This window comes from Solanum verrucosum, unplaced genomic scaffold (genome assembly GCF_900185275.1).
Source record: "Solanum verrucosum unplaced genomic scaffold, falcon-dt-bn FXZP01000280.1, whole genome shotgun sequence".
NCBI lineage: Eukaryota > Viridiplantae > Streptophyta > Magnoliopsida > Solanales > Solanaceae > Solanum > Solanum verrucosum.
In genome coordinates this window covers 2,419,690-2,437,909 of record NW_026019982.1, presented here as the reverse complement: position 1 = coordinate 2,437,909, position 18,220 = coordinate 2,419,690, and the positions used below count along the sequence as shown (strand labels likewise).

Sequence of the window (18,220 nt, the reverse complement as noted above, 5' to 3'; positions counted from 1 at the left end):
TTAGAAAGCGGGTCGTAACACATACGAATTGAACTTGTTTAACTATTTCAATACAAGATGAAGATACATAAAAAAAATGACAAGTATAACTCTCTCTATTTGTATTTCAATTTCTTATATTGTTCACATTAACACAATAGAAGTATCCAAAATTGTATGCATTCTACTCTACAAATTATCAATATGAATGCTATGTTTGACTAACACGGAAATGTAAAGTATTGATGAAAGTATAACAATACAAATATACATGTGTGTCGAACTATGTATACAAGTATTTTACTGTATACAAAATTGACAATCACACAACCCCTCAACAATATTTTTTTTCAACTATATACATACAAATTCAACTTGTTAAACTATTTCAATACTAGATGACAACACATAATGACAATTTGACATAATGAAAGTGTGTGTGTGTATAAATATATATATATATATATATATATATATAAATGACATTATTCTAAAATTATAAAGAACACAAACTTCAATCTCGTTTTCCTCCGATTCTTGTTGAACTACTCTTTTTCCACTATCACCTGAATCAACATTGTTGATTTTTTTTTCTAGATTGGTTTTCACTTTTAAAGGTTTTGAACCTTCTTTCCTCATTACTGATTTTGCATGTTCGATTTCTTCACACAGCTTCAATGGTATAAGATCATTAACCTTCTTTGTTCTTCTTTCTTTCTCAATCACAATAATAGATCCTGAAATTTTGACTTACTCTTGAGTAATATACAAATGATCAAAAGAAGGTATTTCATCCACTAATTTGTCAAATAAATGTATACATTTTGTAACTCTTCTCGGAGTACCACTTTAAACCATTGTAATGGAGAAACAAAATCTTCAATCGAAACCCTATGAAAAATAGATGAAAATATGTATGTATACAAATATAGTCTTCATAGAATCAAGAAAAAAACTACAATCATGTGATACATAATTCATACACACCATCAAACTTTTTTCTGGAATCGTGTAAAATGATAATGAATCGAAAGGAATAATTTGGGGAATGAATAAAAAAACATTGATGTAGAGAATTTGAAGAAAGAGAAAATGTTGATGATGGCAAGTTTGATGAGATAGAAACATTGAAAAAGGAAAATATTGATTACAATCGTTTAAGAAAGATGAAAATGTGTTTGACTAATTAATTATTGTGTAATAATAAGCATCCTATTTAATATTTATTTATATTTATATATATAAAAACAGATTATTTGTATATCATTAGCTTTGCTATTAATTGTGTATTTATATCCATCAAATATATTTTTTAAAAATGTAGCCATTTATCTTAAATGTATATTGATGTTTGCCATATTCTGTAGTTTTTCCTTAAAGAAGAGCTTAAAGAATAGCCAAATAAATTGGTAATTTAGCCGATCAAATTAAGAGTGTAGCCAAATTGAATTCGTTTGGTGAATTAGGCTAGTAATTAAATAGGACGAATTAGTATAATTAACTAACGAGTTTCTTAATCTTAACGAAATAAAATAAATAACTTAATTGTAAACTAATGATTCAAAATTATAACCAAAATTTAAACTAAACTAATTTAATAAAATACTTACTAAAATTAAAATCTTTTTGAGATGATTTTCGAAATGTTTATAAAATATACTAATTATATACAAAATTATATAAAACATATGTATTACTTTAAAATTATAAAAATGATAAAATTGATTAAAAGTAACTTGAAAAATATTTTGAACTTTATAAAAACTAATTATTTCGAATCGTTTGAAATTTAAGAAGTTCGGTGATTAATCTATATTGTTGAGGTCCAAAATTGGGTGTCAACACCCTTATTAATTATGAAGTAAATGAAAAGTTCTACATTTTTCAAAGTAATTAATCATTTAATTGATGGTATAATAAGTAAAAAAAAATTGTATTTTCTTGATTTGTCAAAATGGACAAGTAATTAGGGACAACTATAAATGAAAAAGTGGACACGTAAATAGGGACAGAGGGAGTATTATACAATGAACCCAACAATTGACAATTCAAAATATTTAAAAGATACTCCCTCCGTCTCTTTGAGTAGTCATGGTATCCTTTTTTAGAGTCAAACAATAAGCATTTTGACTAATATTTTACAATGTATTTTTTCATCATATTAATATGCAGAAAATTGTAATTTATTGTACATTTCGTATTGTTTTTGAATATCTAAATTTTTAGTTTAAAATATTGAATTAATATGATCTAATTTAACTTTAAAAATTAATCAAACTGTCTTTTAAAAAATATAACATGACAACTAAAATGGAACGGAGGGACGTAAATATTATTTCTCTGTAGGTAAAAAGAAATACTGAAACATAACTGAGACAGGTGGATGGAGTATTATTGATCCCCTCCCCAAAAATAAAAAAGGGACAAAATGGACAACACAAAACAAATGTAGAAATCAGCAAGACCTTGATTTGACTGCACAAGAATCTTCTTAATGTGTTATTTTAGCTTACATACAAGATATAATCAGTATTTGGAGAAATTGTTAAAAAATATAGAGTTATATATACTTCTTCCATCCTAATTTATATGGTAATGATTGATTAAATGCAATTTTTTTTAAAAAAAAAAAAAAAAACAATAGTTCATATTCAGAGATATGAATGAAAGTAGAGTATGACAAGAGAGGTTGTCACCTTTGATTTTAAGACGGTAGGTTCCGGTCATTAAAGGAGCAAAAAAAGATGAAAGCTTTGGGGGCTAAAAATAATATTTTCTCATTTTAATTTATTTGTCCAATTTTAACTCAGTATTTTAAAAAGCAGTATTAGGATACTCCTCAGGGATCGCCTCAGGATGGTGCTCTAGAAAAACGTCCTGAGACTCATGTGTGAAGCTTAATTCTATGAGACTTACGCCTTTAGTGCCAGTTATACGTCCTAAGCACGCTCAACGTCCAACGTGGGGCTCGTCTAACAGATCTTATACAAATTATATGTTAAATTCCTTAGTTAACATTGTTGACCCTCATAATTTTTTAATAAATGAATAATACTTAATAGTTTTTTCATTTATAGAAATAAGAAGATTGATAGTAACTCAAATAACAAGTCGTTGTATCACATATTTACTATTTGGTAATACTGTGAGGATAATTATATATTACGTAACATTTTTAAAAAAAATACATAGCGAAATTTTACTTCTTTCACTTATCATTGTTCTTCATATTTTATTTCATGTCTCAAAATCATCATATTTTATTATTTAGCTATTTGAAAATTATTTTATTTTTATTCATGATGGAGTGATGTTTTTATTGTAATACTAGTAATAAGTTTTATTGACTATTTTGTTTTAGGGGGTAAATTATATAGTATGATATTAATATATTTTTAGAAATAATAATTCTTTTATTATTAGAAAGTTAAGATATTAGAGTTGATTTTCACCTCATAATAGTTTTTATATCATTACATTTATTATACTTGTAAAATCATGTTAGTAATTTTATTTTTCATGTATTTTTTTAATCATGTTTGTAATTATTTTAAATTATTCATGCATTTTTATAATTTAGTGTTATTATACTATTTCACTATATTGTAAATTAAAATTTTAAAGATTCATTGGGCTTATCAGTGGCGGAGCAAGGATTTTCAATAGGGAGTTCAAAATCTGAAAAAATAAACACACAAAGTAGTCGAAGGAGGTTCGACATCTACTATATACATAAACAATTATTTTAACTATATATAAATAATATAATTTTCCATCGAAGGAGATTCAGATGAACCACCTAACTATAAGGTGGCTCCGCCACCAGGGGCTTACGCCTCATCATGTGCTTACTAAAATGTCCCATCTCACCCCTACTTTTTAGAATACTATTTTAACTTGACATGAAGTTAAAACACATCAAAAAAACTTTTAAACTAAAGATAAAATCTTAAACATGTGATATGAAAATTTGAAGGGAAAGAGACATTCCGTATGAAACAAATTAAAAATGAAGTTACGACAAATAAATTGAAACGAGGATTATCAATTCTATATAAAGAGAGAGAAGGAATAATAGGAGGTGTAGTTTGGGAAAAACAATGGAGTTGGATAGTTTCTTACCTCTTTTACTGTTAATTTTCTCATGTTCTTGCTTACCCGTTCTTCCTTGCCAAAATTGTGTCAAAGTTGGCAAATCAATCACTGGGAATCAGAAATTGGTTTCAGCTGATAGAAGTTTTGCCTTAGGATTTTTCACTCCATCAAATTCAACGTACACCTATCTTGGCATATGGTACAACATAATCCCTCAACAAACAGTCGTTTGGGTTGCCAACAGAGAATCTCCCATCCCACGGAATGCTTCACCAGTTTTCACTATCGGCGGTGATGGAAATTTAGTGATTTTCGATGAAAAAGGCAAACTCATTTGGTCATCAAATGTCTCATCAACAGCATCGGAATCATTACTAACTTCAAATTCTACTATCGGAATATTGTTAGATAACGGGAACCTTGTTCTCCGACACGGCGGTGAGCCCAATTATTTGTGGGAGAGCTTCCAGCATCCTACAGATACGTTATTACGCCATATGAGATTTGGTTTCAATAAAATTAGTGGCTTACGAAATGTGATCACTTCATGGACGAGTAATGAAGATGCTCGTCCCGGAAATTTCTCTTTTGGAATAGACCCTACTGAAGGGGTTATGCGTTTTGTAATTTGGAACCAAAATGGTATTTATTATAGATTTGACGATAGTTGCAGAGCGTATATACGAGCAACAGTGTGGTGTTTCACTGTTGTTACTGAAAATGATAATGTATATCTTAATTTAGCTTACTACAGAATCTTTCTGAGATTAAGAATCATTCTGAATCCGAGCGGGCACCTTCAGGTGATGGTGTGGAATCGGAATGGAAGTAACAAATGGAATGTTGAATTTGAAGCACCACAATCTAAGTGTGACCTTTACGCACAGTGTGGTCCGTTTGGTATCTGTGGGATCAGATCAAGTGGATTATGCAGTTGTTTAGACGGATTTGAACCTAAATTTTCGACAGATTGGGCAAATGAGAAATGGAATGGAGGTTGTGTGAGAAAAATAGCGTTGGGGTGTGATGGTGGAGATGGATTTTTTAAGCATGAGAATATGAAATTGCCAGATCATGCTGTCTCTTTAGGAAATATGAGTACTGAAGAATGTGAAACTCAGTGCATTAGGAACTGCTCCTGTTCAGCTTATGCTTGTACGAAAAACGCCTGTTTTATATGGCTTGGAGATTTACTGGATCTTGGGCATGACACTACTAACGGCAGAGATCTCTATGTTCGAGTTCACGTGTTAGAGCTAGGTATGTTTACTTGTATCATTGTTGGTTCTGTTAACAACAAGTGAAAGACTAGTATAATTTTCGTGTTGTGGATGCAGTTACTAATAATCTATCTGGGAATTCAGCTCGAAGATACAAAATTCTCACTGTGAAAATTGTTTCTGCAATTTTTACAATCTTGCTTCTTGTTAGTATCTCTGCTTTTATCTTCAAAAGAAAGCGCTTGAAAAGACGAGGTGAATCTACCATTTCTAGACTGTAATGATTTCAGATTTCATATTGTTTACGGTGCTTTGCCTTACTGATTGTTGTTTGGCACTAGATAAGATGGACGGAGATTCTGCTTTTGTTAGCTCCATGCCTAGTGGAACTTTAGTTGGGAAAGATGATATGAAGTTGGTACAGTACAGCCTGCAGAATATAAGAGACGCAACAAACAACTTCAATGAAAGTAACAAACTTGGAGAAGGTGGTTTTGGCCCCGTGTTCAAGGTGCAAAATTCAATATTTTGATGTTCGTATTTAATTTCATGAATATAGAGAATTGTGGCTTTAAACATTCTGTTTCAGGGATCTTTGGCTGAATTTGGAGACGTAGCCATCAAAAGGCTAAGCAGGAGGTCATCACAAGGACTGGAGGAGTTCATGAATGAGTTGAAGCTAATCGCGAATTTGCAGCACAAAAATCTAGTCAGCCTCTTAGGATGTTGCGTTGAAGGGGAGGAGAAGATATTGATCTATGAGTATATGCCCAATTGCAGCCTGGACAAATTTATTTCTGGTTATACTCATTAGTATTATTTTCACGAGAATCATAACTTTGTTTTCCTCATTTCCGTTGGCTAATTGGATATTCATTTTTTCTTTTAGACCCTTCGTTGAAGGTTACACTCGATTGGGATACACGTTTTGGGATAATAGAAGGAATTGCTCAAGGAATACTTTACCTGCATAAGTACTCGAGATTAAAAGTCATCCACAGGGACTTGAAGGTAAGCAACATTCTGCTAGATCAAGAGATGATCCCCAAAATATCAGACTTTGGAATGGCAAGGATTTTCGGGACTGATCAAACACAGGCCAGTACAAAACGAGTGGTTGGTACATAGTAAGTATAGTAGCCGCCTCTGTAACCATTTTTTATGTTACTACCTCTTGTGTATAGCTACTTAAGACTGACTTACGCCAATATGGCATAGTGGCTATATGTCTCCAGAATACGTAGTATATGGCCAATTCTCGGAGAAATCAGATGTATTCAGCTTTGGAGTATTGCTGTTGGAAATCTTGACTGGTGAACGGAACTCAGACTTCTTCATGACTGAAATTTGTATGTCTTTATTAGGATGGGTAAGTACACTCGCGCATTTGAAAACTCAGTCCAAGTTTCTTTTCGTTTCTTTTAACATTTCACGTCATTTGGCTTGTTAGGCATGGAAAATGTGGAAAGAAGGAAGAATATTGGAGCTAATAGATCCATCAATAAGGGCGACCTGCGACAGTAACAAAGCAACACGGTCTGTTCTGGTTGCTCTTCTTTGCGTTCAAGAAATTCCTACTGATCGACCAACAATGTCTGATATAGTTGTCATGTTAAGCAACGAAACAACGCCCATCCCTGAGCCAAAAGAACCGGCTTTTCGCAGCAGCTGGCGACATCAAAAGTTAAACAATTTTTCCATAAATGAGTTGACATTTACTTTGCCAGTACCTAGATGATAGGATTTAGCTTTCCTTATTTCATATGGAATTAATCTTATTTTGAAAAGAACCATCTTCTAAAAAATGTTTAGCACTGTAAATAATAAATCAAAAACCAATTCAATTACTCCCTCTGTCCCAGTTTATATCACTTACTTACCTTTTTTAGTCGGTTTCCAAAAAAAATGATAAATAATTTATAGGCACACAAATATTTATCACTTATTTTTCGACACAAGTTTCAAAAGTTATCTCTTCTTTCTTAAACACTAGGTCAATTAACTCATATATAATGTGACATAAGGAGTGCACCAACGCATTGGATAAACCATACACAATTGTTTCTATACCACTACAGTTTAATAGCTAGTTACCTAGCATCGCTATAGTTTCAATATTTACCATTCACAGCAAATCTTTCATTGTCAAGTGTCTATATTCATTGTATTCATTCACGTTCACGCAAAGAATATAACTTGTGTCAATTGTATTATGTCATTTTCTCAAAGAAAAAAAGAAGATAAGTGGAGATAGAAAGAAATCAAATTAAAGTGGATATACATATTGAAAAGCTTAAATTAATGATTAAGAAAAAAAAGATCGATGGCCCATTTGAAACTACAGAAATGTTTCTCAGCCCTTCTAATTCAACTATTTTCTACTATATTATAAAAGGGAGTTTAGGAATAATATATAATATTCAAGATTGAGACTTTTCCCAATCTTTAATATTAGAGGATTTGACACAGACATACAACTATTATATATAATTGGCAATATATAGCCCAAATTAAATAGCAATTAATAGCCTAAAACAAAATTAGCACGTATTAGCCTAAAAGAAATAAAACCCACTTTTTATAGTTTTTTTCTTTTAATCATGTGCAACCAACCCGCATTAATTAAGGAGATGTGGGATTGTTTTTTCTTCCTTGTTTTTAACTCCTATAATTAAGGAAGTTAGCTTTTCAATTTCTTTAAATTCTCAAACTCAACTTAATTTAACTGTCTATTTAAAAAAAACATATTAACGCAATTTACAGAAACATAAAGATATATTTGATTGTAATTTTATGATTTTTTTTTTACCAATCAACAATACTTAGTTTATTAGAAAACTGATTGCCTACTTTTAAGAAGTAAAATATATATATTTATTAATTAACCCATTCAAAAAAGGTTACACCAACTTTTAAGGAATTCTTTAAATAACTTATTAAAAGATTGTGACTACTTTTAAGGTAAGAAAATGTATTATTAATGCTCTAACGTGTATTAATTATCACATAATCGACAATAATTAATCATATAATATTAAATGACATTTTATTAGAAACTGTAATAATACATATGCATGAATTATAAAATAATTAAAGTTGTGATTACATAATGTATACATAAAAAAAAATGTATTCAAAAAAAAATTCATAAAAATAGACATGTAAATTTTATTGATGTATACAGTAATTGTAGCATGTATACATAAACTTTATATTGTATACATAAGAATATTACCATCAGTTATACGTATTACTATAATGAATACAAGAATGAGATTAATATTATACATATATAAATTTTATTCATTAATTGTACATGTGATTTTGTTTATGTATATGGTAACTGCACTATGTATACATTAGTTCGTATTCATCGTGTATTCAGTGATTTGTATTCACATAATAAACTTGTATACTTTAATTTAAATTGAGATTGGAATTCATTGGTATACATTGGGTTGTATTCATCAAAATCAACATTCTGATTTTTTACGAAGATCCAACAAGAATCTTTCCCATGAAATTGAGAACAAAAATTTCAAAAAACTATTACCTGAATTTTCACCAAAAAAAGTTATAAAAACTTTAGTTCCACAAATCACGAAATTTCAAAATTAATGGGACAAGAAATGCTACATAATTATATATTAAAAGAAATTATTGGAAGGATCAATAGATAAACATACAGTTATATCTGATTTGCATAGACAGAGTAAATTAAGGAGAATAAGAGAAAATTTAGAAGAGAAGCAAATATAGATATGAAAAGGGTTTTAGAAAGAAAACAAAAGAAAGTTGAATAACCTAAATTTTCACAAAAACTTCAATTCTACAAATCATGAAATTCACAATTAATTGGACAAGAATAAGATTATATATAAAGATGATTTTTTAGAAGTATCCATGAAAAAAATATTGTTATATCTGATTTTCATAAACAGATTGAATTAAGGAGAAAAATTGAAAATTAGGAAGAGAATCAACTATACGTATGAAAAGAATTCTGGAAAGAGAAAAAGGAGACAAAAAAAGAGAAGAACTCTATTTTAAAACTGTTGACAAAATAATAATAAAAAAAGATAAAATAGGGATAATAAACCAATAATTGTTTTTTCAAGAAAAAAAAAAGCAGCAATCAAACGTGTGTTTGAGAAAAATAAGGAGGACAAAAATACATTTTTAAAAAAGAAAAGAAAAGAAAAATAACAATTCAATGCCAAATAAATAAAACAAAGTTTTTTTCTTGGGCTATTTATTGCTAAATTAGTCTATAGGGTGTCATGCTGTGCCATTTTATCTTAATATCATATATTATACTTGTGGGACTTTTAAAATTTCTACTATGCCCAATTATAATATATAATATTCAAGATTGAAACTTTCTAAAATATTATATATTATATTTTTTATTATATTATATTATATTATATTATAATTATAACTATATTATAAAAGGGAGTTTATAAAAGGGAGTTTATAATATTATATATTATATTTATTATATAGTAGAACTTGGGCATAAACTCCCTTTTAAAATAATATATATATATATTGATAATTATTGTAATTTTTAATGCTTTTTAAGTCATTTGTAAATGATATATGTTGATTCCTTGATTGGGACTTTTCCATTTGTGACATATATATATATAATAATAATAATTGGGCCTAAACTCCCTTTTATAATATAGTAGAAATAAATATATATATAGAAGCACCAACCTTATCTCCTACTTTGATGAAAGAAGCAATATAGTCTTATATCAACTTTTTTAGATGTTGGGCTTCCTCAGTTGCCTAGCACGAAAAGTTCTAAAATTAGTTATATATAAACTTCAAATTCAAGAATATTAGTTATATATATATATATATATATATATATATATATTCAAGTTTTAATAAATTCAAGTTTTCAATTCAAGTTCATATCTAATTTCTAAAATTAATTAGTTATATATTCAAGCTAATTAGTTCCAAGTTCAAGTTCTAATTTCAAGTTCAAGTCTAAGTTCAACTTCAAATTTTAAGTTCATGTTCAAAGTTCAAGTTCAAGTTCTAAGTTCAAGTTCAAATTCTAATTTCAAGTTCAAGTTCTAAGTTCAAGTTCTCACCTCCTATGACAGGTCAACGTTTAAGTGTGTAGAAAATAGAGAAATATGAAGTTCAGGGGTAATAGCACACCCGTGAAGTTGGAGTGTGTAGTTGAGATTTCAAATATAGGTTGTGAGGTTTTTAGACCATTTACTCTTGTTTTGACTTTAAAACTCTATCATTGGTATCAGAGCAACTATTTTTAAATTTTAGCCTATTTAAATATTAGACTAATATGCAATTCAAATTGACTGAGGAGAAACTTTGTCGTCTAAATATTTTTTAGAAGACATTTAAATTTTTTTGGTATGTGTTATAAAATTAAGCTTAGAATAATACAATATAAAGTGAACAAGACAAGTTAAGTAGAGAAAGGAAAATAGTTTTCTTCTAGTCGAGTGTGTCATCCAAATGTTGAATGATATCTCTATCTATAATGTTGAGATACCACTCCCAAAGGTAACCAAACTAGTAGATGTTGACACTCAATTTTGGCCTAATATTTTCAAAATTCGTAACTTTTAAGATTTTTTATAATTTTAAATAAGTTTATTGATAACTATCCTTAATTATCAAAATTTAAGATTTTTTATCAATTAATTTTAAAATTGCATTTTTTACATGTCATTAGTTACGTTCATTATATTTTTTATATATTTTTTTTTAATATATATTCATTTTATTTGCTACATTCGTTAATATTCATTTTGATATTTTGCACAACCTAGAAATTTATTCAAATACAGATAATATTTCATACACAGATATTTTGTTGATCGATAATTTTGATCCACGATTTTAAAATAATGATACTATAGTTTCCAACTCCCTATATAAAGAATAGTTTGTCTATTAGGTCAAAGGGGGGGGGGGGGGGGGATGAATTAATTTTTAGGAAGGAAGAATTCAAAATGTGTAAAAAACCCTAATTTTTTCCTCTTCCATTTTTTCTCCCTTAGCCTTCACCAGCCCAAGACCCTTTACTTCTCGCTGCTACAGTGAACAAACCACCAACCACCGCTACCCTTTCTTCTCCAGCGATCCACAATACAACAACCACTCCAATAACCACCTGAAACCATCAAACTCACCTACGAAAAGACCCAAAACCCCTCACACTCTTCTCGGCTTCTCCGATAAACCAGCAGCTCAAGCTCATACGAGCACAAAAGCTCCATCCATAGCTCCGGCGAAAACGCAAAACCCACGTGAGCGCCTAACTCACACGACCAAACAAGCTCCACCAGCTCATTTCTGGAGATCGAAGCAGACCCTTCCCCCTTCACCATTTCTCTTATACTTTTGCACGTCACTGGCAGTCCCGAGTTCCGGCGAACATCAAGCCACAACCAGCGAACCACCAAGACCTAACAACTGGACGCCAGATCCAACCAGCTCCAACGAACGACAACACGAACTCCAAAACTCGACTAGTAACACAAATCTCTCTTCTCCTTATTTCTATTTTATGCCATTATATTGGTATTATTGTTGTTCACCGATCTTCTGGGTGTGTTGGTCTCTGTTACGGTGACTCTTCTGTTTAGTTAATTATTTATTGTTATGGTTTTAAATGTTATTATTACCTTCTTTTATTCTTTGTTTGTTATAATTTTTTATTAATAATTTGCAATGGGTTGGTAATTGATAGTTTTATTTGGATTAATTTTATTTTAAATGTTGATTAGTACAATTGTTGTTTTGCTATTAACTTTAACTGTTATTGTTATTTTTGCATTTTAACTTTTGAATATGTTATTTCCGTGAAGTTTATTTAGTTTTACTTATTATTGTCATTTCTAAGTTGACGTCTATTTTTTAATCCTACTATTATTATGTGTTTTATTTATTTACCTATTGTTGTTTTATAATTGTTCATATCTGGCTGCTTTTATTTTTAATTTATAGAAATTGATTGTATGCATTTCTAGTAAATCGTGTTACCCTTTTAATCCTTTTGTTATTATTGTTGTCATATTGTTGTTGATTTTTTTTTATGCTTTCTAAAATGTTGTCAGTTCCATTGATATTATTTTAAAATTCAGTCATGTTGTTATACTTGGTTATTATTATTGTTTTGTTGTTGTTATCATTTAGTTATTTACCAATTATTTTATTTCATTATTGTTAAGTTCATATAATTATGTTTATAAACAAGTTAAAATGGCCAATGAAGAAATTTCTCCGTCGGTTTTGGAGGCCTTCCCATTTTAAAAGACGAAAATTTAGTTTAGGTTTATATATTCTATTTGTTAAAATTGACCAATGAAAAAAACCTTTCCGTCGGTTTTGGAGGCCTCCACATTATAAAAGACGGAATTTAGTTTAAGTTTATATTTTTTGTAAGTTAAAATGGCCGATAAAGAAATTACCGTCGATTTCCAAGGTCTTCCATGTTAGTAAGACGGATTTTTATTTTAAGTTATTTATTTTATTTATTTTTATTTATATTTATTTACTATTAACACTTTTACTAAGTGTGTTTACAGGTACCCCGGAGATGCTTTCCGTTGAAGCTATTCGAACTAGGTTCGAATTATACTCTTATTCATTATTGTATATTATTGACGATAGGCAAATTTAGGCCGATTCTTATATTATTGTTTTCTCATATTACTTGTGTATATTGCATGTTTATTATACTGGTACAATATTTTATCCTACTCCTCAATTTGAAAAAAATGAATTCAATCGGGATCCACATTTGTGGAGTTCGAAGGATGCCTAACCCCTTCCCTTCGAAATAACTTGAACCCCTTACTTAGAATCTAATGGTTTCGTAGATCACTTAATGGTTTCCTAGTTTTCCTAAAATTAGGTGCCGACTCCTTTAAAATTCTTATTTTCTTAAAATTCTTTTAAAATTAAATCAATTGATTACTTTTTGAGTCACTGCGACGTTTCGCCCTATTCGAATAGAGTAGGGATGTAAACAGTAGATACATAGTTATCCAAAAAGGTTTTTTATCAACTTGGAAGTATACAAACATGAATTCAATTAATTCTTGAATAATTCAAATGAAAATCCACAATTCAATGGATTCATAAAATATGTTATATAGTCATAATAAAAGTAATTATTAGGTTGTGACACCCTATCTTAAAATACGAAGTCTCCTATAGACAAAACAGATGAGAGATGTTGAGTATATAAATAAGCAGACTTTACCTATTATTGATGCATTTTAAAGTCGTGTAAGCTTAGGCCCAAAACGGATAATATCAATAGCGAGTTGAGACGTTATAAATGGTATCAGAGCTACTCTTATATCGATGCCGCTCTTGTGTCAGCAAAACTAGTAGAGATGTTGGAAATATAAGTAAGCATGTCTTATATCTACTAGAACACATTTGAAAGTTGTGCAGATCTAGTGCCAGAGTGGACAATATCACTAGTGACTGGGATCGTTACATAGGTACTTAAGAAGATTAAAAAAACAGACAAAAAAATTATATTTGGCTTGCGTTTGGACATACAATATGAAGTCATTATTTTAAATCAGTGTTTAGACATACGATTTGAGATCATGATTTCAAATCAAATTCCAAACTTTCCAAACAACATAATTTGAGATTCTAAATCGTGATTTCAAATATATATAACTTGACCCATAAATTTATATTTTGTAAAAAAAATACCAGTAGTTTAAATTTTGTAAAAAAGCTCTGAAGGATATTGTTTATACCACGTGAAATAATTATTTTAAAGAATAACTAGTTACTACAATTGTTGACTAATAGAATCTCTGTTGCACTACTAAAAAAACTGTGAATACCGACCTAGAAATACCGACCTCCGGAGGTCGGTATTCCTTGAAATACCGACCTAAAACCGACATCCCAGCTTAGGTCGGAAAAAGCTTGGTCGCTATTCAATACCGACCTCTGGAGGTCGGTATTTACTGACCTCTCGAGGTCGGTTTTTATTTTATGTCGGAATATTCATTTTTTTAAATTCCGACCACTGGAGGTCAGTATTTTTATTTTTGTATTTTTGAAATTCCGACCTCCGGAGGTCGGTATTTTTATTTTTGTATTTTTGAAATTTCGACTCCGGAGGTCGGTATTTTTATTTTTGTAATGTTGAAATTCCGACCTCCGGAGGTCGGTATTTTTATTTTTGTAATGTTGAAATTCCAACCTCCGGAGGTCGGAATTTTTATTTTTGTAATGTTGAAATTCCGACCTCCGGAGGTCGGTATTTTTATTTTTGTAATGTTGAAATTCCGACCTCCGGAGGTCGATATTTTTATTTTTGTAATGTTGAAATTCCGACCTCCGGAGGTCGGTATTTTTATTTTTGTATTTTTGAAATTCCGACCTCCGGAGGTCGGTATTTTTATTTTTGTAATGTTGAAATTCCGACCTCCGGAGGTCGGTATTTTTATTTTTGTATTTTTGATATTCCGACCTCTGGAGGTCGATTTTTTTATTTTTGTAATGTTGAAATTCCGACCTCCGGAGGTCGGTATTTTTATTTTTGTATTTTTGAAATGCCGACCACCGGAGGTCGGTATTTTTATTTTTGTAATGTTGAAATTCTGACCTCCGAAGGTCGGTATTTTTATTTTTTATTTTTGAAATTCCGACCTCCGGAGGTCGATTTTTTGCTGCAAAACAGGCAACAAATTGCTGCAATTTTTAGTTGCCCACCTGCATATTTATACCAAAACAACCCAAAGCCAAATAAGCTTCATCCAACCAAAACAAACCAAAGCCAAATAAAATTCATCCAACCAAAACCAAATAAACTTCATCCAACCAAAACAACACAATATTTTCAACATATACAAACTATTTCAAAATAAACTTCATCCAACTTCAAAATAAACTAAAATACGATCAAATTAAACAATTCTAAAAATATAGAAGTCTAAAATGTCAAATAGATACAACTACTCTTCATCACCCTCACTCTCCTTATCATTCTCATCACCCTCCTGATCAGATCCATCACTGCTAGCCGGACATGGAGGAAGAATATTTCCTGATTCAAAAAGAAAAGTTAGTTGGGCCTGAAGCACTGCATACCTCTTGTTCTCTACCTCCTTTGCTGCCGCAATCTCCTCCTCTCTCTTCTTCTCTCTTTCTTCTCTCTTCTTCTCTCTTTCAGCTACAGCAGCAAGCTCGGCATTGAGATAAGTTATCTTACTCTCCATTGCAGTTATTGTCTCTCTATCCCCACCATCAAAGCTTGAGGATGATGAACCACAATACCAATACTTCTCACATTTTCACAATTAACACACGGACACCTAATCAATCTTGAATTTAAAAAATCATCAAGTGTCATTGCATGATTTATAAATCTAGTGACACCTTCTGCAAATTCTGGAATCATACCCGCTCGACCAGGATTGTTTCTATTATACATCCAACTACGATCAGGATTCATCTACACAAACAATAATGATAATTTTAATTCCATCAACTAAATAACATTTGAATTTATTTAAACAACTTGACCACTTTCTAAGTCTAACTAGTTTTGACATATTTATTTTAACTTATTTAAACAACTTAACAACTTTAACTAGTTTAGTTTTGACTTAATTCGAACAACTAAATCCACCAACTAAACCACAATATTTATTTTAACTTATTTAAACAAACTTAACTTTTTAACTTTAACTACATTAGTTTTGACTTAATTTCAACAACTAAATTAACTAACTAAACCGACATTATTTATTTTAACTTATATAAACAACATAACAACTTTAACTAGTTTAGTTTTGACTTAATACAACAACTAAATCCACCAACTAAATCACATTATTTATTTTAATTTATCTAAACAACTTAACAATTTTTTAACTTTAACTACATTAGTTTTGACTTAATTCCAACAACTAAATCCATCAACAAAACCACATTATTTAATTTAACTTAATTAAACAACTTAACAACTTTATAACTTTAACGACTTTTTAAAGCTAAGTGTCAACACTAGATGGACACAAATCGATCTTGCAAGAAAATCAATTTTGTCATCTATAGGATCAACTAGTGTTGATACTTATGCTTAACAAACACATTATTCCTAAATTAAAGCTTAATAGCAACACTAGATGGACACAAATCGATCTTGCAAGAAAATCAATTTTGTCATCAATAGGATCAACTAGTGTTGATATTTATGCTTAACAAATTTATTATTTCTAAATTTAAAGCTAAGTGTCAACACTAGATGGACACAAATCGATCTTGCAAGAAAATCAATTTTGTCATCAATAGGATCAACTAGTGTTGGTACTTATGCTTACCAAATATATTATTTCTAAATTTAAAGCTAAGTATCAATACTACATGGACACAAACACATTATTGAAAACAATTGTACTTGAACTTTAGAAATTTAGAAGCACCAACCTTATCTCCTACTTTGATGAAAGAAGCAATATAGTCTTATATCAACTTTTTTAGATGTTGGGCTTCCTCAGTTGCCTAGCACGAAAAGTTCTAAAATTAGTTATATATAAACTTCAAATCCAAGAATATTAGTTATATATATATATATATATATATATATATATTCAAGTTTTAATAAATTCAAGTTTTCAATTCAAGTTCATATCTAATTTCTAAAATTAATTAGTTATATATTCAAGCTAATTAGTTCCAAGTTCAAGTTCAAGTTCTAATTTCAAGTTCAAGTCTAAGTTCAACTTCAAATTTTAAGTTCATGTTCAAAGTTCAAGTTCAAGTTCTAAGTTCAAGTTCAAATTTTAATTTCAAGTTCAAGTTCTAAGTTCAAGTTCTAATTTCAAGTTCAAGTTCAAGTTCAAGTTCTAAGTTCAAGTTCAAGTTCAAGTTCTAAGTTCTAAGTTCAAGTTCAAGTTCAAGTTCAAATTCTAAGTTCAAGTTCAAGTTCTAATTTCAAGTTCAAGTTCTAAGTTCAAGTTCAAATTCTAAGTTCAAGTTCAAGTTCAAGCTCTAAGTTCAAGTTCAAGTTCTAATTTCAAGTTCAAGTTCAAGCTCTAAGTTCAAGTTCAAGTTCTAATTTCAAGTTCAAGTTCTAAGTTCAAGTTCAAGTTCTAAGTTCTAAGTCCTAAGTCCTAAGTTCTAAGTTCTAGTTCAATCAAGTTCAAGTTCAAGTTCAAGATCAAGATCAAGTTCTAAGTTCTAAGTTCTAAGTTCAAGTTCAAGTTCAAGTTCTAGTTCTAAGTTCAAGTTCAAGTTCAAGTTCAAGTTCTAAGTTCAAGTTCTAATTCAAGTTCAAGTTCAAGTTCAAGTTCAAGTTCTAGTTCTAAGTTCAAGTTCAAGTTCAAGTTCAAGTTCAAGTTCTAAGTTCAAGTTCAAGTTCAAGTTCTAAGTTCTATGTTCTATGTTCTAAGTTCTAAGTTCTAAGTTTTAGTTCAAGTTCAAGATCAAGTTCAAGTTCTAAGTTCAAATTCTAAGTTCAAGTTCAAGTTCAAGTTCAAGTTCTAAGTTCAAGTTTAAGTTCTAAATTCATGTTCAAGTTCTAATTTCAAGTTCAAGTTCTAAGTTCTAAGTTCAAGTTCAAGATCAAGTTCTAAGTTCAAGTTCAAATTCTAAGTTTAACTTCAAATTCTAAGTTCAAGTTCAAGTTCAAGTTCAAGTTCTAAGTTCAAGTTCTAATTTCAAGTTCAAGTTCCAAGTTCAAGTTCAAGTTCCAAGTTTAACTTCAAATTCTAAGTTCAAGTTCAAGTTTTAAGTTCATGTTCAAATTCTAAGTTCAACTTCAAATTCTAATTAAGTTCATGACATTCAAACATTCATCTTCTACTCATAACACTTCAATTACTAATTTCTAACTTCAAATTAACACTTTACTAACTAGTCCTAAAATCAAATCCAAAAAAATCTCAATT

At 29.8% G+C, this 18,220-nt stretch overlaps 2 protein-coding genes across 2 annotated transcripts; both read left to right on the top strand.

Moving 5' to 3' along the window:
- The first annotated feature begins 4,079 nt into the window (after window positions 1-4,079).
- On the top strand, window positions 4,080-5,378 carry LOC125817704 (S-locus-specific glycoprotein S6-like). The gene has a single exon (XM_049497254.1). The coding sequence runs from the start codon at window positions 4,080-4,082 to the stop codon at window positions 5,376-5,378; it is 1,299 nt and encodes a 432-aa protein (XP_049353211.1).
- Window positions 5,379-5,758: 380 nt separating this feature from the next.
- LOC125817703 (cysteine-rich receptor-like protein kinase 10) lies at window positions 5,759-7,032 on the top strand. Its single transcript, XM_049497253.1, has 5 exons — window positions 5,759-5,782; window positions 5,884-6,094; window positions 6,184-6,421; window positions 6,513-6,663; window positions 6,745-7,032. Exons 1-5 carry the CDS (start codon window positions 5,759-5,761, stop codon window positions 7,030-7,032), a joined length of 912 nt encoding a protein of 303 aa, XP_049353210.1.
- The last annotated feature ends 11,188 nt before the right edge of the window (window positions 7,033-18,220 follow it).

Bases quoted from the DNA above. Each gene is read 5' to 3' on its own strand.
- LOC125817704 (XM_049497254.1), top strand. From the start codon at position 4,080: ATGGAGTTGGATAGTTTCTTACCTCTTTTACTGTTAATTTTCTCATGT.
- LOC125817703 (XM_049497253.1), top strand. From the start codon at position 5,759: ATGAAAGTAACAAACTTGGAGAAG. The intron at 6,095-6,183 runs GTTATACTCATT...TTTTTCTTTTAG, and splicing joins CCTGGACAAATTTATTTCTG to ACCCTTCGTTGAAGGTTACA. The intron at 6,664-6,744 runs GTAAGTACACTC...TTGGCTTGTTAG, and splicing joins GTATGTCTTTATTAGGATGG to GCATGGAAAATGTGGAAAGA.